This window comes from Abramis brama (assembly GCF_963993115.1).
Source record: "Abramis brama genome assembly, chromosome: 20".
NCBI lineage: Eukaryota > Metazoa > Chordata > Actinopteri > Cypriniformes > Leuciscidae > Abramis > Abramis brama.
In genome coordinates, this window is record NC_139982.1 from 16,967,008 (window position 1) to 16,981,704 (window position 14,697).

The 14,697-nt window shown below is 40.5% G+C and overlaps 1 protein-coding gene across 2 annotated transcripts in view; it reads right to left on the bottom strand.

Annotated features, from left to right (window-relative positions):
- Window positions 1–94: 94 nt before the first annotated feature.
- Window positions 95–14,697, bottom strand: part of tmem266 (transmembrane protein 266) — a 64,205-nt gene continuing 49,602 nt past the window's right edge. For both annotated transcript variants that reach the window (XM_084094482.1, XM_084094481.1), the window contains 4 exons: window positions 10,676–10,791; window positions 8,299–8,479; window positions 5,434–5,493; window positions 95–4,076 (listed from right to left, as the gene is read on the bottom strand). In XM_084094482.1, the coding sequence (XP_083950608.1) occupies window positions 3,430–4,076; window positions 5,434–5,493; window positions 8,299–8,479; window positions 10,676–10,791 (1,004 nt within the window). In that variant the 3' untranslated portion in view covers window positions 95–3,429. The remainder of the gene's footprint in view (window positions 4,077–5,433; window positions 5,494–8,298; window positions 8,480–10,675; window positions 10,792–14,697) is intronic.

Below are 14,697 nucleotides of genomic sequence, written 5' to 3' on the forward strand. Positions count from 1 at the left end.
CTCATTTACAAATGACTAGTATACTGGATATTTTGGCATTCTGTTCTGCAAAACAGACATCCTTTCTCCTACAACAAACTAGACAAACAAAATGAATTGACCAACTTTTAATTGCTTGACAATCTCTCCCATTATCAGTTTATAAAATCCCTTGTCGATAACACAGGATTAATTTGCCTCAGTCAGAAAGCAGATAGATCTTTTCAAAGGCTCATGCTATTGGGATGGGGGTAAAGGTTTGGGGTTATGACAACAATTTAACCATAATTTCTCATAAAAATCTTCTAATACTGTATACCTGAAATGTTCGCTTCTCGTTTGCTCTCGGTTTTAAAAATACTTGTTTAGCACTTTTTTTTCCTCGCATAGAATTTGAATACAAACATCAGCATCAGTAATGTAAGAAAGGCAAAGGTAAGAAATTTGGCTGAATCACACAGCTTGACACATTTGAACACGGATCAAATGTAACCCTGCAGCATTGGGAGGGGGGGAAAGGACTGTACATTGTGTGTCAGTTACATTTCGTACAAATAAACAAATCGACAAATAAAAACTCCCTCCCACGCCATCCTGAATGAGAACGCATAAGTCTTCCAGCCACACTCCGATATTGGTCTACCGTCTAAAAGAGTGTGTCTTTGCTGGTTTCATACACCACTCGCCCAACAGACACACTGAAATTCCTGAAGAATCTTCCAATGATGGCTCCCGAAGTACCTCTCCCTGACTCCTTGGAAGGTTGTGCAATTTCGGCAGGAGTGGCACACTTTGAGTGCTCTTGCAGAGTTGGAGAGGGAGAGAGAGAGAAAGAGAGAAATGTGCATCTGTAAGGAGGAACATTGCATGAGGTGGGTAGCAGAGGGCATTATCCTCATGTCACTTCCTGTGCCCCGTTCTGAGAACATGAAACCTGGGAGTATAGTGCTGTTCAACACAGAGAGAAAGACAAATTGGCTGTGTCCGAAACAAAAAACAACTCCTGCCCAATCACTCAATGTTTGTACGAAGATACACCCTAATACCTCGGGGTTCCTCAAATCCAGCCCTGGAAGACCAAGAGTTTAGCTCAAACCCTGATACCACATACCAGGATTTTTTCTAGTAACTTTGAAGACCTTGATTAGCTTTTGTCTTTAGCCACTTTTCTCTATGGAATGTAATACAAATGCATCAGTCATTGCCTTGGTAACACAAAAGTTTACATATGGTATGAGATGTTAAATAGCGACCCCGTTATGGAGGATGAACAGATATTTCTATTATTAACTTGTGTTTACTTTAGCGTGCTTGTAGCCTGGTTGAAACCAGACCATTCTCAGTAGTAACTGAGTTATGGTCTGGCAAAGCTTCATTAATAACTAATTTCCAAAGGGGCGTCACCAACGGACGTCGCTCAAATGCCTCTGGGCGCAATTGGATAGACCTAAAACCAATCAGAGCGATCGTCATCGTGTAAAGCCATATGCTGCGTCCCTAAGTTACACTACGCCATAAAAGTATGTACTCTTTTTGTGAAGAAAAGGTATTTACTTTTGAATGTGTAGCAAAAAAGTAGGCAAGCTTTGGGACATACTACTTCATCATCTTTATCGGGCGGATCTGTCGCGTGCATCCTGTCACGTAAACTGCCGTCAATCATCGTGTCACAGTTAAAATCCTCTATTAAATCTAATTTAATTTCCTACCGTTTCGGAGAGAAATGTAGAAGCACGTTCATCTGCCAGTGGGTCTTTTATGGAGACTGTCCTCATGTGTTTGCAATTTGAATATAATAATGCATTTAAAAGTTGATGCGCTTCACCAACGGACGTCGCTCAAATGCCTCTGGGCGCAATTGGATAGACCTAAAACCAATCAGAGCGATCGTCATTGTGTAAAGCCCGCCTCAACGTTTCTGATTGGTGCCGCGATTTCAACGGATTAGAAATGGGCTTGAATGAGCTCTTTGCCAGACTACTTGCAGAGCAAATCTAAATTTTCCCAGGCTAGCGTGCTTGGCCAGGTACATAGAAACTGGTAGACAGGCAACAGACAAGTGACCAATCCTGAGTGGCGACGTCACTACACACATTCTACCAGCACGGTTGGCTAACCATGCTGAGAATCCCGGGACAAGAACAGTTGGTAATTGTGCCGTGCCAAACCAAGCTCAAGTGGAAATATAATTGTAACTGTTCCTTACCGTTCTTAGAACCATTCAGCTTGACGGAAAAGTGGCTTTTGAATAGAGTTGAGACAGGGCCAGATTTGAGGAACCTTGGACATTGGACAATTGGACAACTCAGACTTAGATTCTGTTCAAATACAATTACATTTTCCAAACTGCCATGAAACTAATCAAGTCGCCCAAAGGCTGACCGAAACTTATATGGAATATGCCAAGATTTTTGCCCCCCGATTTCCATTCTGGAGTTGTTAAAGCAAGTTGCAGAAAGTCAGTTTGTCTGTGATTAGTTTGATGCACATTTTATTTTCTGAAAATATTTACAAAGCTAAGTGAATGATACTTAGGGCCAGATTAGCGTGAGAGCGCAATCCCATAAAAGCACCAATGGGAGTGGAAAGTTCTGCGCGTGATCGACTGACGATGCGCAAATTAAAGAACACAGGATAATTTCCATAATGCCCAACACAATCTACCAAGAGCAGCGCAAATTAGCGTCTGGTTTAAGACATGCTTTTTGGGGCGGTAAATAATGGCACAAATATCAGTAAATTGATGAGCCAAACCTTAGTAAATCACCTTGTATGATTCATTTAAATACTCTCCTCCCATAAATTTTGCATGTGAAAGGGAAACTCCTACAAATGCATATGCAATAAGGTCAGCCGCAAAAATAACTGTTCAAGCCTTTTCATCGCTAATTTTTCACTGCGTGTCTTTAGTAAATCCGGACAGTAGTTATTTAATGCCAAAAGAGGGTTTGCGCTGACGCAAGCTTCTAGTAAATCTGGCCCTAAGCGTTTTAAAATCTGTTCAGATCTTAAGTCGTGCAGTGCATTCCACCACACGACGGGACATGAATCTGGTGAAAAGAAGCAGGGGTGTCCAATCCTGCTCCTGGAGAATTACCTTCATGCAGGGTTTAGTTCCAACCCTTATCGAACACTAAAGAACCAACCAAACCAATCTTTTCTGGATTACTTAAACTACAGGAATGTGTGTTGGAGCAGATTTGGAATCAAACTCTGTAGGAAGGTGACTCTCCAGCAGTAGTGTTGGTTCTGAATCATTTACATTGATTCAGCAACTACTAGTCTTGTCTAGTCACACTCTTTCAAGTAGACCGGATGTTCCACAAACATTGGAATCGGATATGTTTTTCAGTTTTCGGACACAGCCAATGAGTAAGTGATATAGAGAGAGAGGCCAAGAGAGAGGCTGCTTCAGCTGGTGTTGGTGGTTACTGTCCCACAATTCATGCTCTATGTGTCTGGTATATGGCTCAGTGGAGTATCTGCCGGCTCCATAAGCCTGTACTTCTCCTCCAGAGATGGCTCGGTCCCCTGCAGGTGAATTAGTGGCTTGGTCTGGAATACACCCAGACTTTCCTGGTTTCTCCTGTTGTATATGTTCACCCTGTGCTCCAGTTCTGGACTGGCCTTCACTGACCCTGCCGGACTGGGCAATTTAAGGTTGACCGGGTCCACCCTGCCTTTCTGCGCTAGGCAGGAGTCCTCGGACAAGGAAGAGAGCAGCTCTTTGACCACCGCTCTGGGGTCGTGGACGCCCGGTTGCGTCCCGAGGGTCAAAGGGCTGCAGTATGGAGGAGGGCAGCAGCGCTGGCCACTGTAGTCGGAGGTGGAGGCCTCCCGAACGGTAGAGCTGCAGTCAGTTGTGGAGCCCAGCGTGTGGCTGCTGATGCTGTGCTGCCGGGCCGTGAAGCTGCAGCTTGACCGGGACATAGTCGTGCTGGATGCTTCACTTACAGAGCTGCCCGTGCGCTCTTGGCCACTTCCCGGGCCGTCTGCACTGACGAGGGAAGGCGGCAACTGGTTGGGGTTGGTGGGAAGGTGGACATCGATGGCTGCTGTGGTTATGACACGAGCACCAGGGTCGGGCACTCCGATGTCTGCATGTACAACAGATTGCACAGCTTAGAGAATGAGTGCCATCCTAAATATTTAAGCATCATTGACAGTGGTCAACTGATATATCAGCCAGACCGTTTGGAATTTCAATATTAATTGAGACGGTTAATTGAATTTCAAGTAAAACGTTTGGTTTCAGTTATCTCATGTTTAACTTTTTAAATTATATTCTTGCATGTTTATTTACTTATATATACTGTATATTTCAACATTTCATGGGTCATGAGCCACATTGCCATCCAAATGTTGTCACTGGCCATTGAAAAAATTAGTTGACCACTAATTTAGATGCATGCATCCAATTCATGCAGGAAAAGGTGAATGCACGTCCTGATTTTGCCGAGTTAGACACGTTCCTGGGTCAACATATTTTGTTGATCCTGGGACAACATTTCTGTCTAAAAATGTAATCCTAACCAGGGGCTTTCACACCAGGTAGTTATAGGAACTTGGTTGTAGGAACTAGCCACCAGGGCGGTTCCTCGAGAACTTCCCCTATTTCCCTGGTTGCATTCTCACCGCCAGTAGGAACTCTTAAGTGACGTAAACCGCGCATTAATGTTGTGACTTTTATTTTGACACCGTGGCGGACATTTATTTTGAAGGCACTAAGAACGCCAGAGCCTGAGCACACAGCGCTCCCTTTCTCCATCTTCATTAGTTTACGATCTGTTTAACAGTTGTGTCTAATACGAGAGGTCCATCTATCACTGTTTTCCATGTTCGGAGAGTTAGTTTGTGGAGTAAATATATAGGCTATAATCTGTGTTTTGTTCAGGTGCTGGCGTTTTTCATGCGTTCGGCCAATCAGCGTATATTAACGTCACTGGTAGTTCCTATTGTGCTGGTTTAGACCCTACTCTTGGGGGAACTAAATGAGCTCCTACTTCAAAGGATTCTTCCAGTTCTTGCGCTGCGAACACAACCAAAAAAACGGGTACCTCCGCCATTAGTTCTAGGAACTATGAAAAGGTTCCTCCGGTGCAAAAGCCCCTCATATTCCGACCTCTAAACCTAACTCAACCCATAACTTATCCCTAAAATCAGAGGGAAATGATAGGAGAATAACACTGATATAGAAGCACCTAACCCTGGTTGTAAGCCTAAACTTGATATGAACTGTAAAAATCTGATTGGTTGATTGAAATGTTGATCCAGGAACATGTTGCACTTGGTGAAATCGGTATGCCAGTAAATGCATATGCAATTGACATGCAAAAATTATATGCATAGATCAAACCTAAAAATAAAAGATGTATAATAGAACATTGTATAATCAAAAATAATCATAATGTAAACGTATATAATCAAAATATAATATAAAAAAAAGAGTCTTACCGCTACTTGGCTCACTGTAATACTGACTGATGTAGTTATTCATATCATCATGAACACTCTCTGAAACAGAACAAATGTAAGTCCATCACAACATCATGTGATCTGATGATCCCAAAACCAACAAACCTAATAAGCTCTTTTCCCTAAAGTTTAAAACACAATAGAATCCAAAGAAATCTGAAAGGTTTTCTGATCATTTTTCTCATTTCACAGCTTTATAATGGGGCTTAAACTAGTACTTATAACTATGTAGTGAAGCGTGCTACTGTGTAAGCAATGCATTAACGTTCTGAATCTGGCCACCCTTGTCTTCTGCTTGGCCTCCTGACCCATAAAGAGTCTGTCTGATGTGGTTGTGGCTGTAGAAGCAGCGGAGGTCATCGGCTGGGCAGAAGCTCTTATGATCCGCCTGGCAGAGCGAGGAGTCGACTGCACTCTAAGTGCCATCTGCACATCTCTGGAGACGAGACCCAACTCACAGCGCCTTTTTAAATTCATTTTTCCTGTTTAAAATATTCATCAAACGGAGGCTCGGGAAGAGATGGGGAGCTGACTAAAACACCAGGAAGACAATCCCAGCTGAATAAATAACACATGAGGACGAAGACGACCACACACACTTAACTTCTTCCAGGGAGAAAAGGCAAAGAAAGAGTTAATATGAAACCATATTCTTCAAAGAAAAAAAATTCCTAAAATGTACGATTGTAATCATTGCTTTTGCCAAAATACCATTTTGATTTACACCAGGCTAGAATATGCATGTGAGGTCTGCCTTCATGTCCTTCAATCTTAATTTATGCCTTGTTTTCCAGTAAAAATATCCAGATATCATGAAAACAAGATGCATTCAAGTAGGAAGAAAAATGTGAAGACTTCATATTTTCAGTCAAGTTTATCTTATTGGCAGTTTTTTCTTGTTTTTAAAAATGTCTCAAAATGTTACATTTATGTTTGAAACGAAACAGTGTTTCAGGCTTCCTCTCAAATCTTAATCATTTTACGAAGTCGTTTTATTTATTTTTGGTGTGTCCATCCAGTATTTCAGGAATCCGGTTCCTGAAACTAAGCAGACTTCTGAGGGCGATGATTCAACATGATCATGTCACGCAGGATCTCTTTGCGGTCGCTCGGCGCAGTAAATTCTCATGTGAACCACAGCGGAGATAAAAGAGACCTCGCTCTCGCTGAACTCTGAAAGGTAACCGGCCACAACTTCAAAAAGCAGCTCTTTAAAAAATGAGATCACTCAGCAGCTCTTATATTTTTTGCGTCTTTGTCTTCATCTAATTCCTGTCTTTGAGGCGCCAAATGTAAAATATGGGCGCTAAGAAAGGAGCCCTCAGGCAACCGTCACTCTCTCCTCTCCTCCGCTCTTCTGTCTCCATGGGTCGGCCTCTGCTTTGACAGCGTTTCTGTCCATGTGCCGTTTAGAGGAAAGAGCCACGGGCGGGCTCCTGGTGCCCACATTTCCCACAGTCCTCTGGGGGATGAAGTGTGGCTTGCACGAAGACCATTGAGGGGTTTTTCAGGTTAAAGGAACAGATGTTTGTGCCATAGTTGAATACTCTTTCAGGAGGAACAAGGCCCAATGCACAGAGCAGTGTGTGTGTGTGTGTGTTTGTGTGTGTATAACAGCTGTACTCCTGCCAAACAGATCCCAATGTGACCTGACATAATGCGGGGAACATTATAGCGGTCTGTTATAATGGGATATCATACGATCTGTCCTGCTTGTACTGTCACAGTAAAAACTGAATGGATGTTGTAGTCTGTGTTTAGAGGCTGGGCTGATTTAATGCAGGACAATCACTAAACTTGAGTTTTCTCATTCGATTTCTGTTACATGCAAAATAAAGGGGAGTGAACTGAGAAAAATGACCAGTTACAAACATTTATTACTGGCAGAAACTACATTTTGCACTATTTGAATGAAATGGACACCTGGAGGGTCATGGGGTTTGTAGGATATAGTCTGTCTGTCTGTCTATCTATCTGTCTATTTATTTGTCTATCTTTCTATCTATCTATCTATCTATCTATCTATCTATCTATCTATCTATCTATCTATCTATCTATCTATCTATCTATCTCTGTCTATTTATTTGTCTGTCTATCTTTCTATCTATCTATCTATCTATATGTCTGTCTCTCTCTGTCCATCTATCTGTTTATCTCCATCTATTTATTTGTCTATCTTTCTATCTATCTATCTATCTATCTATCTATCTATCTATCTATCTATCTATCTATCTATCTATCTCTGTCTATTTATTTGTCTGTCTATCTTTCTATCTATCTATCTATCTATCTATCTATCTATCTATCTATCTATCTATCTATCTATCTATCTATCTATCTATCTATCTATCTTTCTTTCTTTCTTTCTATCTGTCTCTCTCTCTATCTGTCTATCTCTGTCTATATGTTTCTATTCGTCTATCTATCTATCTATCTATCTATCTATCTATCTATCTATCTCTCTGTCTTTCTATCTCTGTCTGTGTTTCTATCCATCCGTCTATCTGTCTGTCTATCTATCTATATGTCTGTCTATCTCTTTATTTGTCTCTATCTATCTTTCTATCTATCCGTCTCTCTATCTGTCTCTCTGTCTTTCTATCTCTGTCTGTATGTTTCCATCCGTCTATCTATCGGTCTGCCTGTCTGTCCGTCCGTCCCTCCATCCCTCCATCCATCCATCCATCCATCCATCTCTATCTATCTATATACAGAAGAATCATACAAAGTTATGTAATTGATACAGTACTGTACTGAAAGTTACCAGAGACATTTTAGTGGCACATATACAAAGGTCACTAGATTTCGGTTGTGAGAGCAGGAAAACAGGGACAGGGCTGGTACCTGGAGCAGGTCTGGGTTCTCTGGTGTGTTTGTCAGATCCAGCGGGGCCCAGGCCGTCTATCTCCTGGAAGCTGCTGCTCTGTTTCCCCCATACGTGATGGATCTGCATGGCAGCCTCTCGCTCAGCGGCCAGATCCAAATCCTGCTGCGCCAGATGAGCCCTCAACTGCCTGATCTCAAACTGACAACGAGAGGAACAGAGACTGACTGATATACCGGCCAGGCACATATAAAATGTATAATTATTATTATTTGTTGAATCAACGTCCACACACTCGACATAATCAATGACTGCACTGATATCGACCACTGCACTGATATCGACAGGCCTTAGATCAGTTCCCAACAGACTCTTCAAGACATTACTAGCACAGTCTTATCTGCCTTCATCCCCAAGCAGAAGAAACAACAGAAACACATCTAGGGTAAATTGTGTATTCAGTGGTGTGCATTGATCCCTGTCTGTGTTATCTGTCTGGTGGACCCAGGACAGGCTGGACGGGTCACGTGACTGCTTTATGTAATACACTGGGTTGGGATTGCAGCTTGAAACGGGAGCTTGCATCATCCGGCGTGACCCGATCAGAAATAAAGCATGAGCTTGGTAAAAATATGAGATATTCAGGATGCATTGTGCTGTTGAGACACAATTCGCAAGTCTATCGACTTCAGTAGCATATAATTCTACACCGAAAAAAATAATAAAAAAAATCACTTTTTAAAGTGACCCTAAAATGGCTCAATAGCAAAAAATTGTCTTTATCTGACACAATCTGATCCATCAAAACGCATATATTTTAAATTACCGGTGCTGTGTTACTGAGCAGATGAAATTGAAGTGAAATGTGATTGCATGTCAAAGTGCTGCCATCTGCTGGTCAAATACACAATGATGAAGTAACATGTTTAGAGAGGGGAGAAAATAGAGCGGTATTTTTGTATGCCAACCCAGAGTCAGCATCACACTGGATCCCTCGACAAAAACCAATGGGATTTTCCTTTTGGATTATTGCAGAAAATAATGTCTGTGACTAACAAAAGCTTATGATACTTCCACCTTTTGTTCATCATGATGATCTTCACGAATGACCACAACTTTTATGAATTTTGAAGCCTAAATAAAATCCGAAGCTAAACGAATGCTATAAACAAACAACACTATGGTCACATCATTAAGCTTCAACAACTCTTTCAGTCTTTGTTTAAAAACATTTTCTCCTAAAAGCTCAAGTTATAACAGATTGCAAGAGTGCGATTATAAACACAACGAGGCTGTGAAAGCGGACTAGTGAATAGATGAGTTCACCTGTTCGACTGATGATGTTTAATGTCCCCGACAACCTCTGTAGTCCCATTAAGATACTTGTTAGCAACCGCCTTTTACAAGACAAATAAAGGCTTAAAAAAAAAAATACTGACTTCAGTACGATGTAACCGGAAGTGCTAAAATGCTCACTCATTTCCAGGTTTGGGGCTACAAAAATACATCATCCCAGCACCACTCTACTGCCCTGTTTACACCTGGTATTAAGATGCGTTTTGGTCGATCGGATCACAAGTAGACGAGGGAGACACATTCCTGTTTGCACCTGGTGTTTTAATGCGTCTCATTTGTCCACTTTTAACCACTTCTGTCCTGATTTCTTCGAGGGGAGGGTCTATGGGCGGGTAAATGTATGTTTTTTTCAATGGACAAAATAAGTTTATGCAATTGACACATGAACAAGAAAGGAGACGATGGAAAAACATATGGAGAGCATCAGCTCTGATAGACGCTAGACCAGCTGAGTGTGTGTTAGAAATCAGGAATGGTGAGAGAACATTGTGCTTGGTATGTTTTTCATCTTCAAATCAAAATTGGGTCTTCAGCCGACAATGTTTGAATCCCGTCTGGCTAGTGCGCTTCCTATAATCTTTTGTAAATGTTCGAACACATTCGACCACATGAGCATTTACACTACGAAAGCAATCCGGTCGAATGTGTTTTCAACTACCTCTGGAAGTGGTCGAAAGTGGACAAGCTCAAAACGTTTTAGACCCCGTTTACACCTGTATATAGTGTCGTCCACTTGTGATCCGATCAACCAAAACGCCAAATCTTAATCTTAAATCACCAGGTGTAAACAGGGCCTAAGATAAGAAAGACCTAAAGAACTAGTGAAGTGGGCAGCATATAAGTGTATAAGAGTACCCGTGCATCCCAAATAGTCTGGTTTAACAATGGTAGGGGCATTTAAAAATCTACCTGCATTCCTAATGCTACTGCCAAAGTGCGTGTCACTGGCCTAATATAAGTGCTTTTTGTGTTATTTTGGTAAAGTAAAAGTCGGACAGGAGTGAAGGGTAGAACAGGAAGCATTAGTTGATCATCACTCACGGCCTGTTCCTGGCAGATCTGTGTGAGTCTCTCCAGCTGTTCCTCTCTCATAGCTTTGGTCTTCTCGTACTGCTGGATCTCCATCTCCATCTCCACCTTCACCTGCAGCACGTACGCTACAGAAGAGAAGAGAGCAAACTTATGTACTGTTCTCTGAAACCCTCAAATCCTTTCTGAGCAAAAAATGAACCATGAAATTAACATGGCTTATGTACTGTACATTCGTACACTATTGTTCAAAAGTTTGGGGTCGATAAGATTTTTTAATTGTTTTTGAAAGTCTCATGCTCTCTAAGGCTGCATTTATTTGATCAAATATACAGTAAAAACTGTAATATTGTGAAATTTTATATTACAATTTAAAATAACTGTTTTCTATTTGAATATATTTTAAAAAGTAATTTATTCCTGCGATCAAAGCTGAATTTTCAGCATCATTACTCCAGTCTTCAGTGTCACATGATCCTTCAGAAATCATTCTAATATGCTGATTTGACGCTCAAGAAACATTTCTGATTATTATCAATGTTGAAAACAGTTGTGCAGTTGTGAAAACCATGATACAGCATTCTTTGATGAATAGAAAATAATTTTTTCTTAAAGACCAAAAATGTATGATATTTCTTGAATTATCTTGGACTTACAAAAACTACCAAAACATACCTTGCATTCTTGGGAAGAACATCAGAGTAGCATCTAAATATCATTGTAAATATAAGTATGGTGAGTACCATGGTATTACAATGTGATGTCATCACTGTACAATGATACCATCACAATACTTTATTGTAAGGGGAATGTTGAAAAATAAGAGAATTATCCAAGTGACAATTTTTGTATCAAGCTGAATCAGTTGTTGGTCCCGTTGCAAAAAAAAGAACATTAAATATTATTATTAATATAATAAAATGATAAATACTAATATATATTAATATAAATGCATCTGAATATATTTAAATAGCTCATCTCTGTTCTGAAACAGCCAATCAAATATTAAAAGGCTTAACACTGCTTTGATAAACAGCTAATTGTTTTTCATATGCTAACATCAGCTCCATCCACAGCTAAGCGGAGAGACCATATTTGCCTGATATTTCATGAATTGACAATAGCATCTGACATTGATTCTCTCTGGCTTGGCTGGGATTGTGCTGAGAGGGCCAAAGGCTTTTTATCAGGTGCTGCTGGCTCTTAATAAAGTCATATCCACATGACCCCTCTTACCATCCACTCGCTTTCCATATCAATTAGACTCTTCTCACACTGGTACCATCTGCCGAGAGAACTCCCAGCATGCTTTGCTGCATGGCAATGTGTTACTCAGTCCTTCAATATTCTTCATACATTTCAGGATTGTTATATATTATTCTAAATTCAACATGAAATCAAAATGAACAAATCTTGTTTTTTTTATTTATTTATTGAATATTACTGTATGTATTATAAATGATTTATCTGTGCACTTCATTTTTTTTTTTTATTATAAAATTTAAGTGTCCTCGTAATCTTTAATCAAAATAACTTCCCCTCCTTCTAGCAGCTCATCTCTTCTCTGATGATGCGTTAACTGACACGAGGGCGGAGCAACCTGTCACTCACATGACATCCACCAATAGCAAACCACAACCATCCAAACAATTCCTGATGGACAAAATCCAGCCCCGTCCTACATTTGTTTTTTGTTCAAAAAGCAGTTTCATACGGATATGTGTCACAATAGGGAAGAAAAGACTATTTCAACTTCCATTTCATGCCAACGTTATTTATATATATATATATATATATATATATATATATATATATATATATATTTACATGTATTAAAATTCAAATGTATTATAAAATATGCATTTTAGAGTTGGATTTAATATGCATAATGTCTCTTAAATCGAAGAAATTGTACTGCTCAGAATACTGCTATTTTATAGCACAGTTCTGATCAATTTGTTCACCCAAAAGTTAAGCGGTTTAGTTAAAATTTTCTAAAGAGACACAATCGCTTTTTATTATGAACAGCTTGAATTTAGGCTTTTATTCACGTAAACACTGATCAGCGAACATAAACCAAAGCTCAACCATACTTGCTTGAAGCGCAAGATCAAACCTCATTGGTTCTTGCTAATGCTCAAACGTGCTGCGTAACACGAGAATGAACCTCAATGGTTCTTGCTGAAGCTCAAACGTGCTGCGTAACACGAGAATGAACCTCATTGGTTCTTGCTAGTGCTCAAACGTGCTGCGTAACACGAGAATGAACCTCATTGGTTCTTGCTAGTGCTCAAACGTGCTGCGTAACAGGAGAATGAACCTCATTGGTTCTTGCTGAAGCTCAAACATGCTGCGTAACACGAGAATGAACCTCATTGGTCTTGCAAATGCTCAAACGTGCTGCGTAACACGAGAATGAACCTCATTGGTTCTTGCAGAAGCTCAAACGTGCTGCGTAACAAGAATGAACCTCATTGGTTCTTGCTAATGCTCAAACGTGCTGCGTAACACCGGAATGAACCTCATTGGTTCTTGCTAATGCTCAAACGTGCTGCGTAACACGAGAATGAACCTCATTGGTTCTTGCTAGTGCTCAAACGTGCTGCGTAACACGAGAATGAACCTCATTGGTCTTGCAGAAGCTCAAACGTGCTGCGTAACACGGGAATGAACCTCATTGGTTCTTGCTAGTGCTCAAACGTGCTGCGTAACACGGGAATGAACCTCATTGGTTCTTGCTAATGCTCAAACGTGCTGCGTAACACGGGAATGAACCTCATTGGTCTTGCTAATGCTCAAACGTGCTGCGTAACACGGGAATGAACCTCATTGGTTCTTGCTAATGCTCAAACGTGCTGCGTAACACGGGAATGAACCTCATTGGTCTTGCTAATGCTCAAACGTGCTGCGTAACACGGGAATGAACCTCATTGGTCTTGCTAGTGCTCAAACGTGCTGCGTAACACGGGAATGAACCTCATTGGTTCTTGCTAATGCTCAAACGTGCTGCGTAACACGAGAATGAACCTCATTGGTCTTGCAGAAGCTCAAACGTGCTGCGTAACACGAGAATGAACCTCATTGGTCTTGCAGAAGCTCAAACGTGCTGCGTAACACGAGAATGAACCTCATTGGTTCACGCACGTCAAGTGAACATGCTTGATCCTCTGTTTACCATAACTGATGAGTTAATGAATGTTTATATGGTGAATAAAAAACGAAATTCTATCTGTTCATCATATAAAGTGATCATGTCTCTTCAGAAAATTTGGATTAAACCTTTCAATTCATATGGATTAGTTTTACGATCTGTTTATGAACTTTTTGAAGTGACAAAGTGGTAGTTGCATAGCTGTCCATAGAGGGACAGAAATCTCTCAGATTTCATTAAAAATAGCAGTTTTGTTTCGGAGATTAACAAAATTCTCACGGCTTTGGAACGACATGAGGGTGAGAATGATGACAATTTTCATTTTTGGGTGAACTAACCCTTAAATAAAAAAAATTAATAAATATATAAATAAAATATAATAATATAAAATAAAAAAACATGTTTCAGCAACTAACCCTTAGTAAATCTAATTGTGCACTGGTGTCTTTTCAAAAGTTCAGCACATGGTGTTTTATGTCCTGCTGTGAACATGAAACAACCACAGGGTGGCGTAAAACTGGACCAGACTCGCCGCGAGACTTGAGCTCATGAATGTTAATTGGTCAGCGTGTCTCTATCAAATATCAAGCTTTAATTCCTTCATTTTTCAGTGTACAGATTGCCTAACTTCAGTGTTGCACTGGTGTTGTATTAACACTGTGTAAAGTATAACGACAGTATTCAGCGGTCTGCTGTTTTTTGCCGACTGTGCTCTCGCTCTCTCTCTCTCTCTCTCTCTCATCTTGAGGCGCATGAACGTACACACATGTAATTCTCATATCTTGCACATAACCATTCTCGAAGAAAATGGAAAAGATATGGTCAAACGGACATGCATAATACACAAGATACATGGGCACAAAGCGATTTAGATGTAAATTGG